Source organism: Nesoenas mayeri (genome assembly GCF_963082525.1).
Source record: "Nesoenas mayeri genome assembly, chromosome: 17".
Lineage (NCBI taxonomy): Eukaryota > Metazoa > Chordata > Aves > Columbiformes > Columbidae > Nesoenas > Nesoenas mayeri.
Window position 1 is genome coordinate 10850586 of NC_137565.1, and position 27976 is coordinate 10878561.

At 46.2% G+C, this 27976-nt stretch overlaps 1 protein-coding gene across 1 annotated transcript in view; it reads left to right on the forward strand.

Moving 5' to 3' along the window:
- Positions 1-27976, forward strand: part of TPCN1 (two pore segment channel 1) — a 47555-nt gene that overhangs the window by 2229 nt on the left and 17350 nt on the right. The window contains exons 3-11 of the mRNA XM_080355429.1: positions 89-1008; positions 20556-20680; positions 23203-23379; positions 24687-24800; positions 25045-25175; positions 25732-25820; positions 26371-26405; positions 27005-27063; positions 27818-27917. Coding sequence (XP_080211555.1) covers positions 897-1008; positions 20556-20680; positions 23203-23379; positions 24687-24800; positions 25045-25175; positions 25732-25820; positions 26371-26405; positions 27005-27063; positions 27818-27917 — 942 coding nt within the window. The 5' untranslated portion in view covers positions 89-896. The remainder of the gene's footprint in view (positions 1-88; positions 1009-20555; positions 20681-23202; positions 23380-24686; positions 24801-25044; positions 25176-25731; positions 25821-26370; positions 26406-27004; positions 27064-27817; positions 27918-27976) is intronic.

Below are 27976 nucleotides of genomic sequence, written 5' to 3' on the forward strand. Positions count from 1 at the left end.
GGCTGGAGCCGGGGGGAGCCGGGGTGGGGGCCGGGCCGGGGCCTGCACCGCGTGGTGACAGCCCCGTGTCGCTGTCCCTCTCTCCTAGGCCGCGGGACCAGCCTGCTGCCGGCCGCGCTGCTGCCCAGCCCTGAGTGTCCGCCGCCGAGGCTCCTGTCCCGGCCCTCGGCGCAGCCCCGCGGGGCAGCTCAGCCCGGGGCTCAGCAGCGGCTGCGGGAGATGCGGCCTCCGCCGTGACTTGTGCCCTGGCCACGGCCCGCGGGGGAAGAGCCGAGGAGAGCGGCAGCTGCGTGGTGGCACCGGTTGTGGAGCGTCCCTGTAGCGCTCTCCAGGGCCTGCGTGATTCGTCTTTTCCTCCATCTCTTGAAGAAACCCACGACTTTGTGACGGTGCTGTAGCAAAAAGCTGACGGGAACTTCATGTGTGCAGACTCAAACTGGCCTCTTTGTCTCCCTCTTTCCCCTCCCCACCCGAAATCAAGGCATTTTGGCATGGCAGGGGAAAGAGCCATGTGTGACGGTGACACTTAGCACCATGCTGGCTCTGGATGCGTCCCACCCGGCTGCTTCTTGTGTGGAGTGGTCAGGAGTTTGTCAAGAAGCACTTTCTTTTGCCTCCGTGCTGTCCTGCGGGCCTTGCACTGACAGGAGTCAGGAGCCCAGACCTGACCTTTTGAATTTATATTTTGCATCTTGAGTCTGGCATCCTGTGCTGCTTTTCGAAAGCAAATAACTAGATCCTTTTGTGAACTGTGGTCTCTAGAGATGGGCACCCGTACCTTTATATTCTTATGTCTAGAAGACACCCCTGATGGAAGACTTTCTAGGGACACTTTTTGACATCAGCGTTTTACAAGTGGAACTGAAAAAGGCGTTATTTAAAGTTCTTGGGGCAGGATGGCTGTGAGCATGGATGATGACGTCCCCCTCATCCTCACCCTGGATGACAGCGGCAGCGGCGCCTCAGCCCCTCTAGATGACCTGGATCGGGAGGAGCTGCCTAACGAAAGTAAGATTGCTTCGTTTTTTTCCTGCCTGCTCTGATGGCCTCGCTTGTTTTTCTCTTCGCAGTTGCCCCTCTTTCTTGCACATGTCAGGACCTGAAACTCTCAGAGCTGTTGTTCAGCATCCCAGCAGTGGCCTGAGACAGTCAGATCCAAAGTTACTTGTGTTGCTTGTTTACTCACAGCACCCGTGTTACACCGAGAGGGCGGAGGACACCAGATAGACGGGTCCTACTGATGCCCTTTCTAACTCACATTTTTTGTGGTTTCCATGTAACCTTGCTGCCCTTAAGCTCAACTCTCCTTCCCTGGCCCAGAGCATCTCTTTTTCTTGGCAGTGACCTGCCGTGCTGTACCCCTGGTGCAGCAGCTGCAGTTATGTCCTGTAGTATTGTCCGAGTGCCACAACGCATCTGTCCTTTGCAACTGTTGTTTTGCCTATTTCTAGTTTACATTCTGATCTTTGCAAAAAGGAAAGTGATATATGTTGATAAATCCCTTTAGCAGCTTTATTGTGTTCTTATCAAAGAACTTGGTATGATTTTAGACAATATATTCATACTCCTGTCAACCCCGGATGTTTAGTGGGACAGAGCCAGCCTGTGAGCATTGGGAGAGGGCAAAACAGAAGCCACTGTCTCTTAGAAGCAGTGCGTTCCCCTTGGTTTATCTTCCTTAAAGCCATTGCCGTGCAGTCGACGAGATGGGAACAGTAGATGTATTGGAGCATATGTAGCGAGTTTTTATTTCGCATTATTCCTCACTGAACGTATTTGAGCAGTTTTGTTCCACGCTTCTCTGTCTGTCTGCTGACATTGCAGGTGTGCGCCCAGGTCTGTGAGCCTGATCGAGCCCTTTCTGCCACAAGCTTAACTTTGTAACACATAAATTGTTTCCTGGTCTCGCATCCGTTTTTTCTACATTATACCTCTATTCCATACTGACTCTGTGATTCGATTTATCTCTTGCAATCATACGAGTTCCCTTAATTCTCTCCTTCTGTGACTTTGTGAGTCAGTAGCAAGTTCCTGACAATCAAGATTCCTCCTCCCTCCTCCTCCTCTCACACCCCTGCCACACTCATCCCTGGCTAAACTGCCCACTTGACTTTCTCTAAGCTCTGCTGTGTTGTTTCTCCATCACATCTGCTCTATTGCATCTGTCTGTTGAAGTTTAGCTCTTGATTTTTAAATTGAGTAGAAGAGAGAATGCTTCCTCTGTCCAGTGGTGTATTTATAGGCTTTCTTGTGACTAATTTTAATCATTCTTCTCTCATCTTTTTCTTCCACCTCCTTCCCATCCCTTTAAATAAGTTGTGTGAGGTTTATCACTTGGTTAAAGCCAACACGATTGTGTTAAAGCACAAGTATAAGAATGAACTTAATCATAAATAAAAATATTTCACAATCTGCTTTCTTTGAAATACAGGGAAGTTATTTAGGGACCAATTTTGTGCTTCTTAGAAGATCGCTGTTTGCTTTTTGAGAATTCATTTCCTGCAATTCTTTGAATGAAGAACCATTATTTTGGCTATGTGCTTTAATCGCTGTTACAGCTGAGTTTGCTGAAAAAATACAAAGCTTATTCGACACAAGTGATACAGAGTGATACGGAGCCTTCTGAAGTCAGTGGGTACGGCGGGAGCGGGATGAAAGATGAGCAGAGGAAGGCTGGCACGAACAACTTGAAAGGTGGATTTATCTCTGAGAAGCGGGAAGCTTAAATTAGCGAGTGAGCAGACTAACGCCACCGCTTGCAAAAGTAAGCTTGTTTAAAACCCAGAACGTGTAGTCCAGCTTTCCCCTTTGCCTGCAAAGAAAATCTACTGTGAAATGCAGAAAAGTTGTCTCACGGAGGCTGTGAGGAATTCAAATGCTTCCTCTCCACTCTGCCTCCCCTCCTCTGCTGAGGGCTGAAATGGCATTAACAGAACTGTATAATGTCATGTTTTTATTCAGAAGCTTGTCTTTTTTGGGGAAAAAGTGTCTGTGAGAAGCGCTTTTCAGGAGAGGAAGAACCTGCCAGGGTGATGATGAGGATGTGGGCACAAGGAAAGTCAGGAGGCTGTTGCCTTCTGGTTTTGGCTTCTTCATGCCTACACTCTCACAATATTCAGCCAAAATTTGGAGGAACAGCTCACTTGTTACTGTGCCTGACCATCAGCTCCTGGGCATTTGGTGACAGGTTAAATACACAGCTGTTTTTTTTAGGATGTCCCCAATTACCAGCTGGGGCTGTTTGTAATAAAGGACCCATTGTCCTCTCCCCAGGTGACACTAAGGGAAAGAAGACACGGGTGTAATCGCCCTTAGGCTGAATCATGCATCAGAGGTTGATCATAATTAAGTTGCTAGTTCTGTGTTGCTATGCCATGAACCTCCTCTAAATTGTAATTTATTTTCCAGCCTCACAACATTCTCTCACTGTGTATCTGCGCGGTTTCAGTACATCAGCTCTCGTCATTTTTAAGGAACTTCTTGCATTTCAAAAAACAAACCCAACTTGATGCGCAGTGTGGCTTTCTTACAGCCAGGTCCTTGGACAAATGAATTTATGGTTTTGACCTCTTGGTGTTGATTGTTGGGAAATGCAGACAAATTACTGAGTTGAAATAAACAGTAGCAGGGTTTTCTGAAAGCAAGCCTGTTGCAGATGTAAAAAGAAAGGACTAAAGTGCAGGAGTATATTCCAAATCTTGCAGGAGAATCCTCTTCTAGGTAAGTGGATGCCTTGGGGTTAGAAGAAAAGAAAGCTAAATGAGAAAACTGGGTGGAAAATTACATTCTTAAAGAAAATGTCCAGCTGCAAAAATTAATCTCCCAAATCACACAGCTCTTAAGCACTTAATGGGAGCAAATACTTGCATGGGGAGGAATATTAAAACTCTGCCTTCCCTGACTTGTGCTGGGATACACGTCTTCCAGGGAGCTCCGGTTTACAGCCACAGCAAAAGGTCAGAATCCTGCAAACTTGACGGAAATTCAGACCACATCCAGAAAAATGTGGTCCCTGCGGTGCTGGTGGTTTTCTGACTACAACACAAAGGACTGTGGGGCTGGGTCATTTTTCTTTCAAGCTCCAACAGCTGAAGGAGACAGAGAAGCGTGTTTGTCGCTTGAGTCCACGCTAATTAATATGATGCTGCCCTTCTACGTACATCTTATCTGAGAATCTCTGAGAGCTGTACACACTCTAATTAAGCTTCCCAGCACCTGTCTGAGGTGAATGACTAATATTAACTGAATTTCTGCAGAAGGCGAAAATGGGGAGCGAACTTGCACAACCTTTCTCAAAATCATGTACTGAAAATGGTGAGAATCAGCTGAGGGTTTAGTGATTTCCAGTCCCTTGCCCAGACTCCTGGGAAGCGTTCGAATGGAGTTTTCAAAATATCTCTAAGTACAAGGTATGTTTTCCATAGACAAAGGCAGCATGGATAGCCTTGAAACTCTAGGACAGTGTCTCTCCTTGAGCTGATGGGAACTATAAGCAATAAATGAGTGTGCATTGATTTATCCCGTATTAGATCAGATACAAGATTCTCCTTTGCCTCCTGCATGGAAATTGCTGGAGCCTCAAGTGGAGTTTCAGTGTGTTCAGAGCAGAAAGTACAGCTCAAAGTGTTGTACCGGGAACAATGTGATATTGTGTGTCTGTTTCTCCCACACAATGGATTATGGCAAGTGGAAGAAGTCATCTTTAAACTCTGAGGTTTTACAAGAAAGCGACTGCTTCTGCTATTCAGGTAAAAATGAATTATTGTGTGTGTCTGGGGAGGCTGGGGGAGCGACTGCAGCTGCAAAGTGCGATGGTTTCTAGAAGGATTGGTGGGAAGTAGGAAGTTATAACTTTCAGTGTTGGGGTTTCAGGTGAGCCTTCGCAATCTCAGTTTCTGCTGCCTGAAGAGTAAATTGTCAGGGAAGCTCAAGCCAGCCCAGCCTTTTGGGTACAAGGAGAACGGTTGATATATGCCTGTGCACTGCTGTGAAGGGACAAAGTGGCTCAAAGCGTGTCAAGAAAACAACATTTCACTGTTGGTGAAGGTGGAGGGGCTGCCCAAGTCGTGTTCGGTGAGGAATGTGCCTTTGGCCATGGAAAGCGGAGCCTGTTGTGCCCCCAGACCAGTGTCTCTGTGTGCTGGGCCTCCTGGAGCTGCTTCCTCACCTCGCTGCTGCATGTCAGCTCAGCGCCACAACCAAACACGTGCAGAGGCTTCCAGCAAAGCTGCTCTGTCTATAATTAGCGGATAGACTCTCATTATGTTTCTTTAAAAAAAAAATCATTTACTAATCCACAGGTAGACAAATGCTTTAGGGGTGTCCCAGGATTCGGGGCTGTTAATGTTCATATGAGCTGCCTGGATTTTGATGTGTTCAGTACCCAGTGCAACCCGAAGTGATATAATTCGCCACCTGCAGTGATATAATTCTCTCCTGTGTCAGATCTGGTTCCAGAACGTGTTTGTATCAGCAAGCCTGCCCTTGTAGTCTGCAGCTTCAGCTCGTCTGGTCGATGAGTCCCTGCTCTTCAAACATCCCTGTTTCCTTCCTTGTGCCGCTTCCCGTAGTGCCATCCATGGATGAAAGAGATTTCCAGGTGTAAAACAAGTGTGTGTTTTCTTGTGGGCAGAGGGAACGAACGGAGAATAAATGCCTGACCTTTGGGGAAATGCTGTAGCCACACATTCTCTTAGTAGTTTTGCTTCTCGAAGAAGCACTTTAGTTGCTGTGAAAGCGTTCTGGCTTTGAAGGAAAATAGGTATTTTAAATGTCAGCTGTGTAGTAGACTTAATAACTCATTCAGGATCTCCAGTTTTTTGATCTTTGTGTGAAAGTAAGGGTTTCAAAGATGGTTATTTGGACTTGGGCACTAGCTATGAAATAATGTAGCTAATTGGTGTGAAGAAATAGGGGACGAGGGAACAAGCAAACACTTGTGATGAACCTGGCAGATCCTGAGATCTCTGACAGCCAGGCACTTAAACAGCCTTTTGGATTATCTGGTGGCTTTCTTGGATGCTACACAGAATATTTTCTTGCGTCGTGGCTCCTAGTTCTACCGATTTGCTTTTAATTAGTTCCAGTAGCAGTGCTGCCACATTGGAGGTGAAGCACGGCCGGAGCAGAGGCCTGAGATCTCATTTTCAGAAGCAATCATCTAGTTCTGCTGGTGAGGCTGCTTGTCCTTGTACCTGTGGTGAGTCAGTTAACGCGGTTAACGAGTCTCATCTGCAAAGTGCACATTACGCCTTTCATGAAAATGAACATGTAGGACTCATTACATTGCTATGAAGAATTTTACATTGCTGTGTAGGATTTGTTTTTCTTAGCATGTACCTGCTGAAAATTTATATAGAGAGGAATTTTTTCTGACGCACAAGTGGTAGCTCGGTGCTGGGTTGTTGTTTATGCCTCTGAAAGTCTCATTTCTCCAAGCCTTGCATTTTGCAACTTCTGCCAGTGCTTCTCTAATCCTTTCCTGGCCTAGATGACTTATAATGAATGTTTTAAGCAAGCAAAGCGAAGCAAAACTGCCTCTGAGATGAGTGAGGGGTGAAAATCTTGGAAAGGGAAATGAACACCCAAAATATAAGGAGATTATTATTTTCTCCTTCAGTACAATTCGTTTCCCTGGGTGATGAGGTCTGTAAACTCAGGAGAAGGAGGTAAATGCTGCTTTTTGAGAGATGTTTGGGAATCTTTTGATATGATGTTAGAAATAGAGTGGAAAAAAGTGTTTCTGCTCTTAGTTCCAAATGCATCAACTCCTGGAATCTCATTTATCCTGACAATTCAGGTTTTAAGCCAGGACCGGCCGTCTGAGCTGTGCTTAAACACTTGCCGTCATGAGAGGGTAAAGCGGTACCTTTAATTCAAGAGAAACAGCCCTACGTCCTCCAGAGCTCACAAAAGCATCTATATCGAGACATTCTCGACGTGACTCTGTAGACATGGTACCTATAGAAGAAAAGCCACGAGCAGAGTACAGTACCAGGAGGTATTGTGGGCTGCAGTTATCTTGTGTATTTTTTTTCCGAGCCTGCCTTGTTTTCTTAGCCCTGCGGGAGATGGGTTTGCACAATGCACACATTGTGTGTCTCACAGTAGGATGCTTTGTCGAACAGAATCTCTGCACTGTCGATTCTTTCACGCAGTTAAAAAAAAAGTATCCTAGTGATTTCGTCTTGAATGCCCCATGCTGTTGGAATCCGAGCGAGTAAAAGCATATACAAGGTAAAGAAGACTTGGGTTAGTGTTCCACTGTCCCAGAGTCAAATGGTTCTTTCTCCTTTGTCATCTTCCGTGCGTGCTCGCCGTGAAGCAGGGATGATGCTGCCGAGGGGGTCGAGTAGTCTGGAACCTTCTTACTCCTTTTGTAAAGATGGGAGTGATGAACTTAATGCTTTGAGGAACCCGTTCCCTTTGTGCGCCTCGTCCCCAACGCACAGCTCGCATTTTTTGGCACGGGAGCAGAAGAATGGGCTGAGCTCAGGGTTTTCTCCCCAAACTCATTGCTGTAGTTGGAAGACGGAGGGTGAGGGCTCGTGCGGTGGCATCGGAGGGCTCTGCTTTTTGAACAGGTGGTCCTGGAGATATAAAAGATGTTAAGGAGTTTGAAAACATCCAAGCCGCAGTTTTAAATCGCCAGCTTTCCAGCTCTAACCGGTCACTCCTCAGCCACCACAGCTGACTTGGGAACATTTGGCTCAGGAAGCGGAACAACAGTTGGAAACAAACAGCGATTAGTTTTTTCACGGCTTCCCAGGGAACGCATCAGTTAGTTGGTTTTTTCCCCTCATTTTTGCGATTCCTGTGGATTTTTAAGGCACTGTAGATGCAGGATGTTCCGTTTAGCCAAGCTCGCTTACTGGCAGATTAAAATGAGCAAAGGCTGAGCACGCTGAGTTCACTCATCATAACCGATATGAGGCTTCTCAGAACATCCTTTGCCCTTGGTATCTTCACCGAGGAATCCTGCCTGCTGCCGTCAGCCCCCCTGCGTTGAAATCCCATTTTACCCATTTGAATGCTGTAAGAAGTGCTGTATAAACTAAACAGGAGCATCTGTGAAGTGGTTAGAGTTGTTGTTGATTGCCTTTTCCTTATTGCCTTCAGGGGATTTAAGCTTGAATTTGCTGGAAGTAGAATTTATGAGCCAGAACGCTCCATTTCTGATCCTTAAGCTAGGAAAAGTGCGGTGAATTCGATATTTCTCTCGCCTCCGATGTCTCTGGCTTTTGATCCGGACCTTGCAGGGCTCTCCCTGTGTCTTTAGCATAATTGCTTTTTGCGTGTTGAGAAGATGCCTGATTTTTTCCTTCTTTAGATGACGATTTTCTTTATGGGGAGCTGTAGGAGCAGCTTTAGGATTTCAGTTCAGCGGGAACCTTGTAAGGTGTTTGTGTTGGGGGTGTTGATGAAAGATCCTGGGGATGGTGAGAGGAGACCGCTGTGATTTGAATCAGAGTGTGGGGGTTTGAAGCTTGTATCCAATGCTGCTTTTATAATCACGATCTGGTGGTGTCTGCTTGGAACAAAAGGCTTTTCTTTTCCTGCAGGGAATAACATTTATGCTGTATCTGTGCACAGCCATGTTAAACCCGCTGGTTCTATAGGGCTGGACGCCTTAGCAACTCGTACGTTTCCTATATGACTGCCTGGCACACGTGTGTGTGTCTAAACTGTTATCTGGGAGTGTCTGATTGTCTGTACTTTATTCTAACCTTTTGTTATATTCTGGAGAATACTTTCAGTGCCCTCAACAGATGTGAGAAAGTTTACTGCATGAAAGTAACGTAGCCTGGTAAAGGATTTTACTGGAACGCACAAATACGTTCCTTCTCTTCGTTAACTAAATGAAGAAATGCCTGTAGAATTAAGACTGAGTGATCAATCCTGCAAGTGGGAGCACTAAAAACTCCCCGGGGTCGAATTGCGTTGGTGAGTTGGCTGCGTGATTTCCAGGATAATCGGAGGCGGGAGGAGGAAGGAAAGGATGCCATCCTCCCCAGCTCCCGCTTTCCTGGCTGCTGGCTCCACAGGAAGAATATAAGGGCAGCAGTTTTCACTAGTACGATATTTCCGCCATCTGTCCCCTTTTCCCGTGGCACTGTCACTCTGCCTGGTGGGGATCCGTGCCTGGAGAGGGGCACAAGGTGCAATCCCTTCTGCAAATGCAGGTTTCCGTGACACAAAACAGCCACGTCCAGCTGGTTATGGAGTTAGATGGCGGTGAGTCACTGCAGAAATAGGAAAATGCTGCTGGTTGTTGCCCAGTCACTTGTTTTTCATGGGAACATTGTTTCTCCAGGGTGCTGAGCAGACCAGAAATACTGGAAATGCAATCGCAGAGAGGAACGCTTGCTGGGACTGGTTGGCTCTGTGTCTCTGCTTTGCTACCTGCAAACACTATTGAATGTTCTGCTTTTCCTGAACTGCTGGCAGGTGCAAACAAGCGACCGCTTTGCTCCTGCTGTATTAAATAAATGCTCACAAGCAACTCAGTAAGGAGGATTTTGGCATTGGGGTTGGTGAGGGGGAAGTGACCAAGGCAAAGCCCATTCCTTTTACATACAAGACTGGTGATGGTGCCTTATTGCTGGTGGTTGCAAAGGGGAGGACTGCAAAACATTGACCATTGTTCGTATGCTTTGAGAGAGCACAAATGCATCCGAACCGAGAATGCTAATGGAAGCGTTAGAGCTGTTGGAGAGGCAGCAAAAAGTCACAGTACGGCCGTGTGCTGGTGAACGTGAAAGCAGCTGCATTGCTAGATAGCAAACGAAGAAATAGGAACCGAGAGCGGAGGAAAATCACCAAGAGAAATGTGGTCAGCGGAGTTCAAGGTGTTCGAAAGGACTTGAGAAATAAAAAGACACGTTAAGTGATACCGACCTGTTAGGAATTCAAGGGTGAACGCTGGTCAATAACGCTATGGGGAAGCTCAAGAAATACCATATGTATTCTGTATTTGTTGAAAAGCCAGGTGACCTGGTCATCCTATGATCTATTCTTCCATTCCCACAGTAAATAAAGTAGAGATTAACCAGCTGATTCTAAAGCTAGGCATTTAAAAATGAGCAGAGAAATTTTATTTTTCCTTAAGGCTGCAGCTGAGGCAGCTGGAATGTCTGAATATTGAAGTGATAGTGACTTTCTTCCAGCCCCAGACGGTATTTTGCACCAGGCAGGAGGTTGCAGGCCAGCCAGCCAAACCAGGTTTCCAGGCAAAATAATGGGAAACCAGCAGCAGCTCTTCTAAAATCTGAACTTAAAGGACAGCGCTTCACGTCAGTCATTGTGGATTTATGAGAAAGGATCGTATAAACCTGAAGTCATGCATTGACTTAACTTGGTGAGGTTACAAGACCGACTGACAGTGTTTTAGGGAAGATATTTGTTTTGGCACTCGTGTGGCATTTTGATTGAGGAAACAAACAATACAAATCAAGACCATGTAGCTCACAGCTCTGTCGACTGGCTGATGGACGGGTCTCAAAATCCAACTGGTTATTGGGACTGGTTAGCAAATAGGTACGTTATTAGCAGAGCCTGTCACAGGGGTTCGATTTTGTCCCTGTGCCAGCTGCAGCCTTTCTCTCTGATCTGCGAAGGGGGAAAAAGGTAAATTCTGACCAGGTGAGGAGATGTTGTAGGTTGAGTACACGGTGAGGAGGGGAGCAAAGTGATTAGGACTGCTCAGTGAGGTGGATGCAGCAACCGTGTGTGCTATTGAGCTCAGCGGTAGAGTCGTGTTTCTGCAGCGGTGGAGAGGGTTGTCTGGGCTGAGTCTGGCTTCATAGAATCATTTTGGTTGGAAAAGACCTTTAAGATCATCAAGTCCAACCATTAACTGAACACCACCAAGTCCGTCACTGCCACATGTCCCTGGGAACCTCATCTCTGGTCTGTTCAACCCCTCCAGGGATGGTGACTCCACCACTGCCCTGGGCAGCCTGTTCCAATGCCCGACAGCCCTTTCCATGAAGAAATTGTTCCCAATATCCAATCTAAACCTCCCCTAGCACAACTTGAGGCCATTTCTTCTCATCCTATCTTTGTGGGCACCTGAGCTGACACCGAGCATGTGGGACACTTGCCCAGTGAGATGGTGAGTGTATTACTTGATCCTTCCGATAAGAATAATCATTAGGGCAGGTAGGTGGTGTTGCCATCTGTGCTGGCTCTAAATGAATCAACGTGTTCATGCTCAGCGTGTTTCTAGTGCTCTTGCTCCAGCTCATCCAAGATCCGTGAGGCTTGAAGGTGGGTAACAGTGGAATTACGTCTGTTGGTTGGAGCTGGAGAAGTCCAGACAAAGAATAAGGCACATGTTTGACAGTGACGTTAACATTTGGAACCACTTTGTAAGAGTTGGAGAGGATTCTGCAGTGCTGGAAGGTTTTTGAAGTAAAAATCGTCTATTTTCTAAACACGCTGCTCTGTGTGAGGACTGTGGGAGTTGAGGTAAGGACCAGCTGAGGAAGGGCCTCTGGCAGCTGGTTTGCAGATGTCAAACTAGTGGTTTAACTCCTTCCTTCCTTCCCAGCGTTTACATGTAACCTCTCCAGTTCCTTCCAGCAGTGATTTCCACCAAATATGCAGAAGTCTTTTTTCTTAATGAAGAACAGTTCTGCAGCACTGGAGGCTGGGGTTTTCCCCATTCATTTAAATGCATTTTCATCTCAAGTTCACAGCTGCTCTTTCCTGGCTGAGACACAGTGATGAAGCAGAGATGTGGCAGTGTTGTATTGCAAAAGAACCGGTGGAGTCGTCTTCTAACACCACAGAACACAATTACATACCTCTCATTGCTCTACCATTATAACTAACTTTCCTTGGTCTCAGCCCGTTGCAGTAAGACATAGAGTTTTGCCATGCTATCTTTATTTAATTTACCTCATTTTCTTGCTGTTCCTCACGCTTTAGGGCAGGAAGGTCAATGCGGCATGTACCTTATTACTGCCTGCTCCATTCTAGTCCGGCTTTGGTGGCCATGCAGGAGGTTTGTTGCCCAAACTAATACTGATTTCTCCAAACTAATACTGGTTTCTCACATAAGGGAAGCGCTTCCTCTTTGCTTCCCACTGCTAACTTTGCGACTTCCCCGGAGAGCTGCTGGCGGCTGGAACCGGCAGTCGGACCTGGCAGCGCCCTGCTTTTGTTAGAAAGGCCAGATTGCAGCTTAATCAAACGTCTTTCCAAACTGCAGCAGGAAAATCCAAAGGCTCTGCTTTGGAGAATTGAAATGAGGAACGTGCTCTTAAAACGCTGACATTGTGTTGTTGCTGACGCTAAGGCAGATCTTTAGCATGTTAAAACCATGAGGCATTGGTTTCCCTTTTCGGAACAAAAAGAGGAAATTCCTTCATGTAACAGGATGTGTTAAAGAAATGCTCTATCTGAGGGATTCTGATATTGTCTTTTTCCCTTTCTGTTACTTCCTCAAAAATTAGGAATTATGAATGTGTGTGTGTATTTCATGTCTGGCCTCTCATGAGCCATAGCCTTAGGCAGAGCTTGTTTTTTATTGTTGTTGGGTACAGCAAAATCTTCATTATTTCCAGTTGTTCTTTCCATTCAAAATTAGTTGTTTCACAGGGCCCCTCAATGCTCAGATATTTAACTCCAGTTACAGAAAAAAATGATCTCTGTGTCTGTAAAGCCTCTGTGGCTGTGATATGATTGGCCTGCCAAGATTATAGAGCATATGAGTTACTAAAAGGATGAGCAATGTAAGGTTGTATATGATCCTTCTGTTGTGGCTTTGACTCCTCCCTTTTTGTGGTGTGGAGGTTTGTTTGTTAACATCACAAATAAAGGATGTGAAACCGGCAGCAATTTGGCTTAACACAAAAGCAAGATTCTTAATTATATTTTCCTAGCACGACCTTTCCTTTTATGTGAGTTTTACTGATTAAAAATGCTTTGGATTTGTCTTTGCAGCTACGTTAAAAGAAGCAGGTGCTCCTGTGTTAGGTGGTGGCTGAAGCCTCTCGCTAATACAGTTATAGATCCCAAACCTCCCCAAGCGGAGAGATCTGCTCTTCTGCCTCTTGCCGCTGCATATTCAGGAGTGAAAATCACCCAGCGATCAAACGTTTTCTGGTCAAAACTTCCCACGTAACATTGCAGGAGGAAAAAGAATCAAGTCCCAGTGTGACTCAGGGTTGATACCAAAGGAAAGCAGGTGCCCTGAAGAGACGAGGCAGTGAACTGCACAGCTGAGGATCTCCAACCAGGGGTAAAATGATCATGGAGTCTTAGATTCATTGAATCATTTGGTTGGAAGAGACCCTCAGGATCATCGAGTCCAACCATAACCCAACTCTAGCACTAACCCATGTCCCTGGGAACCTCATCTAAACACCTTTCAAACCCCTCCAGGGATGGAGACTCCACCACTGCCCTGGGCAGCCTGTTTTCCCCATCCTTGTTTTCTTAGAAGCCTTTTATTTTTTTACCTTCTTCCTTACAAATGTCTCTTTTTGTCCCCAGCAGGGTGGTGCAGGAAGTGTCCATGTCATAGCTCATCTGAGCCTCAGAGCAAGCGATTAACTACATACTGGCCCTGACCAATGCTGGCCACAGGCACGACTTCTGCTGAGAAAAAGCCATTTCCCACTATGCTTTAGCTCTTCTGTCCTTGTGTTTAGCTTGTGCGCTGGAGTTTTTACATGTGTGCCGTGCAGATGTTAGCAAGGAGACAGCGGCCCTCTAATTAAACAACGCAGGGCTTAAGTTGTCTTCAATATAAGAAGATAGCGAGCGCATTCGGTAAGAGGCAATAATATATAAAAAGTAGCTTACCATGCTGAGGGACATCTGCTCATAGTTCATGTGGATTCAGCTCCCTGCAGCGTGGTAGATGATGGCGTGAAGTGAGCTCATGTTGGTGCCGTAGGAACTCGCTGGATTCTCAAATAACAACAAGGACGGGAGGCTTCGGTCGCCTTGTGCTGCTAATGGGAAGTGGCAACATCCATATTTTAAAAACCCCAAACAAATGTGTCTGTGTTAAATAGGAAGCTGAAGTGACTTTTTTTGTTGAGCTTCACAGCAAGCAAGTGCTGTGAGAATATAGTAAGACAAAGAGCCCAGAGGCCTTTGCACATGTTTCTGCTGTGCTCTCGTCTCCAAGGAGGAGCATGACTCAGTTACACTGGCTTGAAATATTCAGAAGGATGTTATTTCTCTTGCAGCAGAAGGGCTTGGCACTGTACTCTGTTGGAAATGCCCTGATTTTCCTAGGTAACAAACTGATAGTAAACTGTTTAGAGTTCCTCGCAGCTGTTGAATTCCTTCCCATAACATCCCCTGGAAGCCGGACGGGCGCTGCGATGTTTTTGGGCTGTAAAGACGAGTCCTGCGATGCTCCCGCTGGCACGGCGCTGAACTGGCAGTCAGGCACTAAGGGCCCTGATTTCACACTCCGTCTCTCTCACCTCCGAGATGCGTGGCCAAGTGCCAAACCAGCTGTGCTTTCCAGGCGGCTTCCAGCTTTTTTTCTCCCGGGTAGGTGAGCCTGGCCTTGAAGAGACAAATGCGCACATGTTCGTGCCTCGGCACTCAGAAAGAAAAGAAGCGGTTCCTTATCAACCGCGTTGGAGCGGGGAGGGAAAATAAATCCTCGGGAGGTGAAACTACATGGCATATTAGCCCTTGGAATGGAAGATGCCATCGTTGGTGCTGGTACAACTCCAACGTATTTGACACTTCAGGATCCTACTGTTTCCTGGCCAGAGCTGCTTCTGGGCTCTGCCTGGACTCTGTTGTAGAACTGCCGTAATCTTGGTTTTGGGCTGAAGGTGCAGCCTGTGCTGGGGAAGGGTTTTTGCATGGAGTTACATTTTCTGTGGCGGGCACTCCATGCGGCTCAGGAGTGCTTCTGGTTGTCTTTAACAGATAAATAAAAGCTGTCCTCACTGCACCCTCCTTCATCCTCAGGTTACGGCGTCACCAAGGGAGCCGGCGGCTTTAGCCAGATCCCACACTGGGACAGGTCTTGTTTGTATGGTCAGGAGGGCTAGGAAGCCCACAAGCATCTTTGATCCTGCTGGGATCTCCCTTCTTCCATGGGCTCGTGTTTAGTGTTGCTGGATGCCGGGTTATGTTTCTTTTAAACTGAAAGCATGAGCTCTGCGACGGGCTGAGCTTAGGTAATTAGATACAAATACAGTCAAGGTGGGTGGTATGAGAAATGGAGGTGGCATGGAGTAAGGAACACAGTGAAGCCTGAAAAGAACCGGCTCCAGGTGAATGGTGCAGCAGCCATTGCAATGAGGGACTTGAACCACAGGTGGCTTTGTCCTCTTGTCCCCCTTGCCAAGGGGTTGGGCCGGCCAGCAAGATCCTTGTGCTGGGAAGGTCAGGCAGCATCTCTGTGGGCTCTTGCAGCAAACCTGTAAAATGTTTCCTCAACTCCACAGGTCACATTTGCCTTGGACAGGATAGAAAAAGGCACTGCTCCCATGAAAAAACATAGCTGGCAAGTGTGTTCCCTAACAGGGTTCTCACCTGTTTCCAAAGAAGAAATAATGACCCTAAAGGTAAATGCGAGACAGCAGTTCTACAAACAAGGTTGCAGGGAGGATGGAAAGAAAGGACAAATTTGGTACTTGATTGAATATAATTAAGAAGGAATCCCATGGTTAACTCACAATTTGCCCTTCTCTTTCCCTGTGCTCATCCCCCTCTGTAGCGCAGTGGCCGGTGCACTGTGGGGTGTTTTATCAGCTGGCACGTCTCCGGTTGTCCGAGACGGTTCCCGGAGCTGCCCGGAGCCGTGCCCCGCGCAGCCCGACCTTTCCCGGCTGCGGGAGGTAACGCCTCGCTTGCTTTTCTCTCTTGCTGCTCTATTTGGCACATCCATTTGCAGGAACCCTCTAGAGCAATGTGAATGAAGATGTGTCCTGTCTCCAAGGTCACGTCTCCTTGACATTTCTTCTTTTGCCTATCAAGAGTTATTACTCGCACGTGCAACTCATTAGACAAATAAGTTATGTATTGCTGTCTTACATTGACTACACATGTGAAGTGTAAACAGTGTGAATGACGGATTGACCTACAAGGATATTTTTGCTGAATTGTGTCACTTGCCCTGCCTTCCACGTCACAGGTACACTTGCTAAAATAGCGTCATCTGGACGGGATGGCAACTAGCAGCTCCATCAAGACCGTCCTCAACCTTTTAGGAGAAAGCCCTGGTAAGTCTGGTAAAGGCCTGTGGCTTTGGAGTGAGCCAAGGAGCTAATTCGAGGCATCTCGGGCTGTTTTGGTGTGACGCCGTGAAAAGCGTGTGCTATCTAGAAAGCAGAACATCTGGCAAACAGGCTAATGAGAGCCAGACTGGGGGAGCTCTGAGGCAAATGGAAGAGCTGCCCGGGAGAGTTTGTTTATAACTCTTTGAATTTGTAGGAGGTTACTAGTTTGTTTGGTTTCTTTTAATTATTGTTATTATTTACTAAAACAAAACCAAACACCAAAGATCAAACAATGGAAGTCCAAATTTATTTCTGTTCAACACACAACAGCCTGGCTGGGGAGGGTGTTTTATCCCTGGTTCCTGTGGATATTTTCAGTCCCTTATTCCCTTCTCACCTCTGCCCCTGAGATCCCCCATGGCCACGTGAGCTCCGAATGAGCAGAGTTTGTTTGCTCTCTCAGCCAACGGAGTGTTTTTCCTTCCCTTAAGCAGGGAATTTGTTTTACAAAGGGAGAGGTTTAGGTTCTGGAAAGTTTATGCTGCTTCTCTTCCTTTCTTTTTTGTTTTTTTGGTTTTTATTGTAATGATGACATATGGAAACTATTTACACAGGAGCATGCTCTGCTGCACTGAATGGGAACGGTGGAGTCCCAGCAGTATCGTTCTGGATGCCTTGTGTAAGCAGCCAGCTGCTTTTGCTTTTCCTTTTTTCCTCTTTTCTTTTCCCCCTCCCTTTCTCCCTTTTCAGGGATCGTCTGGGATACGTTACACAAGCGTGGGAGGAAGCTTTGCCATCTGCGAACAGCTCAGTTCATTTACTTTGTTACGCCCCTTGTATGTGAACTTCACAAATATCTATTTTATTTTTCGGCTGGGCGGGGAGAAGACTTTGCTGCAAGTAATCAGCACTTCGACTCCTTTCCCATTAGTTGTTCGTGAGCAAATTCTGCTATATGCCAAAATAAAAGAGCAGGGCACGCGGAGCCTTGCTTTACCACCATCCTTAAAATCTGCTCTTTATCCCACGTCTAAGCCTTCCAACAACTTGCACTTCACATCCTGCTGCTAAGGCAGCAATAGGGAAACGCTCTAACCAAAGTCTGAGCCACCTTCCTCAGAGGGGAGGGGAGAAAACATCTAGTTCTGCCGAGAGCGGAGGAAAATCTTTAGCGCGTGGCTTTCCCTTGAGGAAGCTGCGAAATCGAGGATCGGCTTTCGGAGGGGAGGGAGGGAGGAACTCGAGATGTGACTTGAGTCCCTCTCCCCAACTCCGAAGGCAAAGCGGCGGCTGCCATGCGGTGGAGAGAGCCGCCCGCCATCTACTTGGAGGATTACGGGAGTCCTGTGGAGAGATCCTCCTATCTCATTGAGCTCCATACTAATGGTAAACGCCGTCGGGGACGTTCTGCAGCACAAGCTGAGCGGAGCCGAGCTTGCATTAGTCTGTGTCATTGTTATCATGGGAGCAGCTGAGGAAATTAGCTAGCTGGAGGGCTGCCAAACAAACAGTCAGAGGGTTGCTTTTCAAATTTATTATTATTTTTATTATTATTTATTACCCAGATGATGCTGTTGCCTCAGGGATGTTAGATCAACCTTCTGGTACCTGATGGGAAAGGAGCTGAGCCACAAAATGCAGCTCTGCACCGGAGCGCTTCAGCAGGACGTTTTCTGTTGTCTGTGCCTAGAAAGATGATGTCTGGTTTAGGTGGAAGGAAAATATCTTGGTTTCTAGAGTTTTTTGTTTCTGATTTGCATCTTTGAGTGCTGTTTTCTATTCATAACCTTGATCTCATTGGGACATCTATTTCAGCTGCAAGTTCTCTGTGTGAAACGCAGAGGGGTCCTGGCTTTTTATTGTGGTGCATTGTTTTCAAATAGAGGTTGGTCTTTGTGAAAGAACTATGTCAGAGTTAAAGGTAGTTTTGGCATCTTTTGGTAGGGTACAGTGGTTTGGTGTTGTGTTTAATGCTACAAACCTTTGCTGATTTGACCACGGGACGTTTTGATGTTCTTAAATTTTGAATGCACTGGAATGCTCCAAGAACATGGGGATATTGAAAGCAACCTCCTTAATGACGTCCCTCTTCCCCAAAAGAGCTGGTGCAGCCGAGGTGGTGATTCTGTGCGTTTTTAATATCCCCTGAACTGTGTGAGATGAATCACACTTGGATTTTGTTCTCATGGTGAGTTACGGAAAGGCCTGAAACTCCAGCTCCAGGGAATGTGCTGTAGAGCTGCCCAGGTGACATGGTGGATGTCACAGAGAGCCCTGGGCATCCTTGGGCAGCAGGTTACATGCCATAGGATGCTCCAGTGTACCAGTCACTTGTGTGCCTCAGCAAAACTTCGTTCCCATCCATTAAGATGGAAATGAGGGCTGGAAAATACTTGTCTTTTGGGCAGGAAAGCTCTTTAGCAATGAGTGCCGGTTCTGGGTGGAGATGCGCTCCTTCTGCAACTCTCTTAAGCATTAAATGCAAAAAGGTTTGTGCTGTCAAGCTGCAGTTTGAGGGAATCTGTCTCCTTCAAACATATACAGTAAAAGCTTCATAAATAATAACAATAACTAACTTTTTAGAGCTCACAATGTAAAGCCACTGAATTTTGCATGTTGTTGTCATCTTTTAGTTAAAAGAGCAGCAAACCCAGAAGACTGCCATTCCAGTTCTGTGGATAAAGAAAATCTCTCTCATTTATTTTTTTCTCAAGAACTGTGCTAATTCAAAGTGTACAAGGGATGCAGGGGAGGAATTGGCCTCATTCAAACATCCATCCAGATTTCGAGTGGTTATTTTAAGGGTATGGGGGAAGCAAGGAAGAGAAATAGACTTAAGTGCTGCAGGATTCTCAGCAATTTGAGTATGCAATCTGGAAGGTTTTTCACAAATCCCAGATAAACGTTACCTTAATTTGATTTGAGGGTGGGAGAGGCAGCTGTGGCTTCGCATTGACACTGGGGTTTCTGCCGTTTCTCCCTATGGGTTCAGTTTTTGGCGTGGGCTCTGCTCGCTCCTGAGGGTGTTCTAGAAAGACCGAATCACATATTCAATACAGCTCATTTTGTCGTTGCAAAGAGATGCAGCAAATGCTCAGCGCGCTGTCATGAGAGAGGGGAAGAACCTCATTGTAATTTTTTCCCCACTCTTGGATAACTTCTCATAAGACAGAGAGAACAAGCTACCGCATCACCAGCTTCTGTGCTCAGAAAAAGGGGGAAATCAGCACTTTTGCACTGGGAAGATCAATTTTACATGTACCCTCTTTGAGAACATGAGGGACTGGAGGAGGGAAGTCTCCACTGAGAGCAAGAAGAACCATGTGGTTTGGGTAATGGTTGGAACTCAGTGTGTGGTTCCACACACAGCCCTGAGCAGGTCTCTGCTCACTATTCTTTGTCAAAGGTGCAAAATAAACATCCCAGTCCCAGAAGAAGAAACCGAGTGACATTCTCTTTGTGAACAGTAATTGTCTTCATGTGTGTTTTTCTTGTCTTAATAGCACTGAGGCTGTAGAATGTAAAAAATGGCAAGTATTCTGGAGTTTATATACATACCCTGCATAGTTCTCCCGTGGGAAGGGCACTATGTGTGTGTAACTGTGCTTGGGAGTTGCGTTTTGCAATAGAATTGTATTTTGTTAATGAAATCTTTAGCTATGAAATCTAGTACAAATGTTCATTGTTTTATAGTGCTCCGCTGATAAGACACACTCTTAGAAATTTCAAAATCAACCTGTGTGATATGAACAGAAGATTAATCTTGCTGTTTGCCTTCATCAGAGGAGTGTTGGTACTTACCTGCACCAAAAAGTGTTGCAGGATTGCGTTGTTTAATGACTTTGTAGAGCTCTGAGAAATGAGGCTTTCTACTAAAAATAGTGCACTATACAACATCTATACTCAGCCTGCTTTCCCTTGCCTATGGTAGTCCTGTACTCCATTCTTCCACGGTCTCTCCTACCACTAAATGCAAAAAGCGGTGTTCCTTTAGCAAGCCCACCTTTATTTTGGGGTTAGACATCCTTGGAGACTTCTAGCTGTTAGCTGCAAACATGACAGCACAGATATTCTGAGCCAGGAGACCGGCTTATTGTCTTAAATCAGATGCTGTCTCTTTTGCTGATCTTCTGGGAGCATTCCCATGTTGAAGTGCTGAGTTTGAACGTGTCGCTGAAAATCTCCTACATGGGCAGAGCCCATTTGTCCATGTACGAGCTGCCGGTTTTCTGGGTACTCTGCCACCTCTCGATGCTCGTCTCCGGTCCCATTGCCTGGCTTGTTCGAGTGCCTCCTCATCAATCTCAGCTCGCTTCACTGTAGATCAATTTTTCTCTCGTCCTGCTGCAGATGGAGGTAGCTATGACGTTATTAACGACGCATCCAGCCCTGCTGCGGGGGACGGCTGCGCGCAGCAAAGCTCTGCCCGGCACAACTGGGAGATGAACTACCAGGAGGCAGCGATCTACCTCCAGGTGAGCCCGGCTGGTTTGTGCTGTGTGAAAATGGGCTTCTGAAGCTACGGGGGTTCTCGACAAGAAGCAAAGAGCTTCAATTTGAGGGTAAAGAATTGGTGCTTTGCAAAGGAAACTGCTCGAAGAGTGGGGGGATGCTGGAAGCACCTTCAGATGGGCTCTGGTAAGTCATTTGGGAGCAACTAAACAAGCTGCCCACCCTCTCCCAGCACCAAGGACTCTGTTAGAGGGGTTCAGCATATGTTCAGCTCTGCCACCTTGCCGTGGAGATTTAGGTGACTTGTCACAGGTCGTCGTTTCATCCCTTCAGTTGTTCCAGGAGGAATGGTCAGTGTTCTCCTGAGACACCTCGTGTTCTGGAACTGCAGGTCCTAGTCCTGCCTCAGCCACACATTTGGTGGGTGGCCCTGGGATGTTCGTTTAGCATCAGTCAAGCCGTGCAGGTCATGTAAGACACAAGAGAAGGTAGAGGTCTTGGTTTCTGCAGGCAGAAAGCACGCTGAGATTAGGATCGGCCCAGGAGTGAAATTTATCCTATTTAAAAGGAAAAAACCCAGCAAACAAACAAATGAACCAGCCCCACCCGTGTTCCAGTTACATGAAACGCCATTGTTAAATCAACAAAGTTGTGATATTTTTAAGATGACTGATGTGATGAATTAGCTTCTCCCAGAGCTGGCCAGTCTGAAATTGCTACTGGTTCCTTTACTGTCCTTCCCTCCCTCTTTGCTCCCTTTCAACAGCTCTGCATTGCAGCCTGAGACGATTTGGACCCTGTTAGATTTTTGTTGTTGTTCAAGTCACTGCAAGGTGATTGAAGCTATTTGTTCCTCCCTTCTCTGACATTTGAAAACCGGCTAGGCTGGGACCTTGGTAATGCTTCGGCTTAGTCCTGCGCACTGAGAGCAGCACTGAGGCTATAACGGCAGCTCCAGCCCCTCCCGGGCTTTTGTTTAAAGTCCTGATTATCGGAGATGCTCTGCAAAGGGTCATTGAGCTGCTGCGGTGGCTGATGGTGATGTACGCAGCAGGCTCGGCCCTTCGCGTGCGGATTATTCTTGCCGCTGCCTTGACCAATGGTCATGACGCCGATGTCCTTGAAATGAAGTAGGCAGAACTTAAAGAGCATGCAGATTGTTTATTTGCACCAGTAGCTGCAGGCGAGAGGGTCTTTTCTGAATAAGAGGACTTTGCTGTCCAGCGACGTTTTGAATCGCTTGGCTACCAAGAGGTGGAATTTAGACTATTTTTCATTCGGCAAGTGTGTTTTGTCAGGCGTGAAGAAGAATGCCCCGCTGATTGAAGCCAGCGCTCTCTCCGAGTTGGGGGGGATGTGTTTTATGGAGCTGGCTGCTGCGTTTTGTCCTGCTCGCAATCTGGCTCGCTGACCCGGCAGCGTTTGTTTGTTTGTTCTTAAACAGAATGTGAGCTTGTCTGTGAGAGGAGTAAATGAGAAACGTTTGAAACCCTCTTCTGAATTAGTCTCGAGAATGCTTCACTTCTTCAAGGAGATCCCGTTTCCTGACCTTGTTATTGATTTGCAATCACAGTTATGCTGCTTTGATAGGAATAGCTCACTGTCCTTACAGTAATTGCTTACCTGGAAAGATGTTAATTTAAAAAAAAATAGCAACAACAACCAACTTCTTGTGCATCTGAGTGTCTCAGCTCGGGAAAAATGATCTCGTATGACAGTTTCCAAGAGGCTGCAAGTTTCCTGTGGGTGACTAAAGCTCCCTTGCTTAAACCATTAACTCGAGAAAGAGAAGCAGCTCTTAGGTGGTTCTGCATAAAAAAACCCTAAATTCTCCGCAAACTAAGTTTTGTCCTAGAGGTAAAAATAGCTATGATGAAGCTGTTTAAAAATCAGTCATAGGCAAACTGTTAAGATGGAGTATGTGATCTCTTAATGTTATTTAAGCTTCCTAGTTAAGAGGAAATGACAAATCAGCATGGAGACTTGTTAATTTTTCATGGAATCTGTGTCCTCGCATTCCTGAAGCAGAAAACACGGCGTGTGCTCCAGTGTTTTCTCCCAGACATTTTGCAAGGCCAAGATAAGGAGGAGCGACTGTCAGCGAGGTGCCCTGGAGCTTATCTGCGTGTTTTCATGTTCTGTCCTGGAGAAGTTTAATCAAATAACTCTGTAAACATGTGGAAGTGGTTGCGAGTCAATGAAGCGCTGTGTTCCTGTCGGGATGTTGGCTAAACTTTCTTTCCCTACCTTTATAAACTCTTTCAGCGCTCATTCCTCATTTTGAAAAGGCTCAAGGGTTTCTGAATTGGGGGTTTGCGGATATTAATGAGTTTCATTACTGAAATATGCTTATGAATGGAGGGGATGTCCCATCTGTGTAGAGTTCATTCCTCAATAAACAGACCAATGTCAGGCTGTAAAGTGGGAATAAGCTGTTGGGATTTGTATCTAATTCTTATAAAAATCTCTGTTCTTCACGTGGAAAGCGCTGTTGTAGCACCGAGAGTCACTAATGCTCTTCTCCTCTTTATTCCTGCTGCCTTAGGAAGGAGAAAATAACGATAAGTTCTTCACTCACCCCAAAAATGCCAAAGCACTCGCTGCCTACCTCTTTGCACACAATCACCTGTTCTACCTGATGGAGCTGAGCACGGCGCTGCTTCTCCTGTTGCTGTCTCTCTGCGAGGCGCCAGCTGTTCCCATGCTCCGTCTTGGCATCTTTGTAAGTACTTTGGGGCAAAATGAAGAAGTTGGCCTGTTTTGCAGGGGCGGGTAAGAGGAAAATAAGGCTAAACACAGAGGAAGAAGGTAGCACTAGTAGGAAAATAAATCTACCTGGCTTGTTCTGTAAATTGGTTGTCAGCAGATACACCAGCCAGCAAAACATCCTTTTTTCATCAGATGTGCACAGACCACAATGAAAGTGACACTTATTTCATATTACCCATTTGTGCAGTTCTTAAATTTTGTAGCTGTTCGAGAAGTCTGTGGTTTGTGCTTTTTTGTGAGAACTCGATCTGTGCACTCTGCCAGGGTGGTTTTCAAGTCATTGTCAGGGTTGGTGCCGTTACGGCGGCACCACCTAGAACACAAACAGAGCTCAGTGTGGGGACAGGTTGCTATACCTTCTGTCCTCACCTCCCAGTGCTGTGAGGACTCTTGTTACTCTGTGTGTAAGTTCAAGTTTTTTTGCTTAACCTTCACACAATGCAGGTTGAGAGAAGCGATAGCCAAGCTGGTGTGTACTGCTGTCAGTCCACAACCACTTCACGAGGTACCAGCACAAGGAGCTGCTGGTGGGAGAATCTACATCTGCTTTTCGAGCTGTTAACGGCACCCTAGGACCATACCAGGGGTGTAAAACAGCCGTGACAACCTTGGGGTCAAAGTGTTGCTCAAAATGAGCCAAAACTGCCTAATTCGAATTTGGTTTTGAGCTGAGGCTGTAAGAAAATACCATCATCATCTATGTGGTGCATTTTGCATCTTCTAATGGAGAAGGGCTCCTTCACCACTGCCAAAAGCTGCCTTCTATTCCAGAGCTTCATCAGGACCCTGGCCGTGGTTGTCCTGAACACCTATTTCAAGAGAAAACCCTTCTCTATATAAATTTTCCCTGCCTAGCAGCTTTTCTTTCTGTGTTTTACTAAAAAAATAACTGTCTCATACTTTTTAAAAAGGGTTTTGCTTGACTTGTTGCTCTCTTGCCCTTTTGTTTCAAATGTTTCAGTACATTTTTTTGATATGTTATTCAAGTCCAAAAGGGACATGGATTTCCAGGAAATTCTGGGCTGATACTGAACAGAGGAAGATTCTATAGGCTTTAATAAAAGCACAAAGCAATAAATACAGAAACTTTGAAAAATGGAGTGCTGTGCTGGCTTTAAGAGCGACCTTGGGGTTTCACAGAGCTGTGCTCGGACTGTTGTCAAACCCACCTGCTTCTTAAAAAGGCCGAGCAGAAATGCGGCCTCTGTGCTGCTGTTTGTAACCAGAAGCGCAGGTTTGAGCTTTGCTGTGATGTGACAGGTCCACGCAACCCTGGAGCTGTTTGCGTTAATTGTGGTGGTCTTTGAACTTTCCATGAAGATGAGGTGGCTGGGCTTCCAAACCTTTATCAAGCACAAAAGGACTATGGTGAAGGTAAGTTTTTGATTTGATTGTCAATGTTTTTCCTTCAGTGTCTTTGGGAACCAAAGAACTAGATGAATATAGTGGCAGCAATGACTTGTATCCCAGCTACCAAATGATTCATGTGAGATCTCTAAGCTCTCGGAGACACTTCCCACCCTTGAAGTGTCCAAATAAACGGGCGGTCAGCGAGAGCTTTGCCTTTCCCAAAAGGAGCCTGCAGCTGTGCCTCTCATTAAACCCCTTTTTTTCGCAGACGTGCGTGCTGTTTGTGCAGTTCATAGAGGCCATCGTGGTGTTGGTGCGCCAAACCTCGCACGTCCGGATCACCAGAGCTCTGCGCTGTATCTTCCTGGTCGACTGCCGGTACTGCGGTGCCGTCCGGAGGTGAGTGGGGTTTTCTGCCGTTGTGCCGGGACTGGGGTGGACAAAACGCGCTCTGATCCTGCAGGTAGCTCAGGAAAATAAACGTCTTTTGTGGGCGTTACAGATCTCTGAGATCTTTTGTGATTCCGACTGAAGTGTACCCAGTGTCTTGCCTGCATAGGGAAAACTCGTAGCTTTAGATGCGCTCACAGTACACGGTGTTAATGTGTCCTGTCCTCAGTTGCATAACTACCTCAGACCACAACATGTTGATGTGGCTGTCTTGTTTCTGGCTCCGAGGTTTGCCTGTGAACTGCACAATGAATCACGGAGCCAATCTCGAGTCTGGAGAAGGAAAGTTGACAGGGTGACATTAGCATTGTTTGCAGTATCTGAGAGCTGAATGCAAAGAAAAGATTAGGTAACTTGGAAACAATTTACCTAGCTTTCTACTTGTAATCCTCAGTGGGAGTGGGAAGAAGGTCCTCAAGCGTGGTGTGTGTTGTTTAGTTTTTCCTGCCAACCCAAAGGAGAAAACATGCAAGTCTTAGTTTATTAATATTTTCTCATTTTTCAGAAATCTGCGACAGATCTTCCAGTCCCTCCCACCATTCATTGACATTCTTCTCCTACTGCTTTTCTTCATGGTGATTTTTGCCATCCTGGGTGAGTTGTCTTTACGGAAGGTGATGTGATGCGCTTAACTAGTTATTGTCCAAAAGCAATAGAAACAACGTGGATGAAAATAAAGCTGATCAGATTCAGAGTCCTGCCGGGATCTTCCCTTTATCCCATTTCATCCGCAGTCATGTGGAAGGCAGAACTAAAGATCCGCAAAATGTAAGAGGTGGAGTTTTGATCTTGAAGCAAAGGTCCTTTTGAGTTCTTCCAGAGGAGAATCTGTGGTGTGTGTGGTTCTAATCTAAACTCCCACAGATGCCTGTGTGTCTGTCGTGTATCTGCTGTCCTCAGGCTGCGTTTGTTTCCCAAAAAGATGGGTAAAATGACACGTATTGGCAAATCTGTGTGAAGAAGGCCTTCCAGATACTCTCCTCTTCCTGCTGTCAGAGAGGGCTTACTCTGAGTGTGACCTTCTCTTGGGATCAGAGAATCACCTCTCTGCTGATTGACATTAAATATTGTTTTAACTCTTCATTTTTGATTGTTCTTTCCCCCTTTCTTCTCTCCTCCTCTACCCTCCCTGCTGCTTCTCCAGGTTTTTACTTGTTTTCTCCTAACCACTCCGATCCGGTGAGTATTGCTGATTGTTTGAATTCAAACTCAAGTCCCATTTTGACCAGTTGAGAATCACACATTACTGTATGATGCAGTTTGTGTGGTGGCCTGGGAGGCCGAAGGCTGTGGAGCAGCATTACCCTGATTTACCCCGATGGAAAGGAAGCCGCTGCAGAGAACTTCTTCAAAGACAGGATGTAGCTGTTCCTTGTTCTTGGTGTCTTAATTCAGTCAAACGAGACACCTGCCACTGTCCCCAGGGGAGGAAGGTGTCTGGGTCAGAGCTCGGTCACCTCAGGCTGTGACAGAGTCCAGCAGCCATGGTTCCTTCTGCTGCCGCGCCTGTAGCTACAGGAAGTAACTACTACAAAAATGTATAGATGAGCTTTAAATGGTTTGAACTCATCATATGTTTTAACTCTCAGGGACCTTTAAAAAGGACTAGTTCTAAAGTACCCTTTCCCTAGGAGGCATTGGGGAATGGTAGAAGTGCCTATATTCAAGTGTGTGGGTGGGTTGTTTGTTTCATTGGGTTTGTTTGTTTGTTTTTAATAGAATGCGGTATCACTATGAAATTCTGCTTGCGTTTTTTCACGGGAGATTTTTCCTTTCAGTACTTCAATACCCTAGAGAACAGCCTGGTGAATCTCTTTGTGCTTTTGACCACTTCAAAGTAAGTTCATGGATTTCTAGCTCAGCCTTTGTCACCAGAGAAATGTAGCAGAGCCAAGAGTTTATTTGCAGAAATACTCTCTCCAAATGCGACCCCTTTACTCTGTATGAGCGTGAGATTTCCTGGGTCAGCTTGCATGGGAAGAACCGGTGCTTGGTTTTGGTTTAGGACACTGTGACCTCAGGTGCAGAGTTACCTCTGAGCAACTCAGACCACTTCATCTCTGTGCGGGCAATGAGGGAGGAAATGGCTTTATTAGGCCTGGCTCCAAGAAATAAAAGTTTCTATTTGTGCTCCTTTGTCAGCTGACAGTTTGCTATTGTGAATTAACTTCCTATTCCTCTGCTTTACTTCACCTATCTGCTCAGAAAGGGGGATAACGACAGCGAGTAAATATTGATCTGCTGTCAGGGAGGATTAGGAAATTAGCACAGGATAGGATAAATCTCAGGTGGCAGCACTTTTAAACCAAGGCTGCATCGCTGTTGTTGCTGAGTGTTAAAGCACAACCCTTAGCCACCTTACAAATCCCCTTTGGTTTTCAGGACGTGAGGAATATGCTTTTCGTATTTATTTTTTCATTATGCCCCTGTGTTTTTGCTGCTTGTCACTGGGCGCAAACTTCTGTGTGACGACCGACCACGTGTTTTGCAGAAATGTGCAGATCTTTGGATGCGGGTTTACACACAGACCTGAGCCTTGTGCTCTTGCCTTTCTAGTGAGGTGCTTAAACTTGTGTCTTTTTCGGATGCAGTTTCCCCGATGTGATGATGCCATCTTATGCCCGGAACCCCTGGTCCTGTGTCTTCTTCATAGTGTATCTCTCCATCGAGCTGTACTTCATCATGAACTTGGTGAGTCCTCTGGGGAAGCACTTGACTTCTACCTGCCTGACTTTGGAGTTCATTGCCCA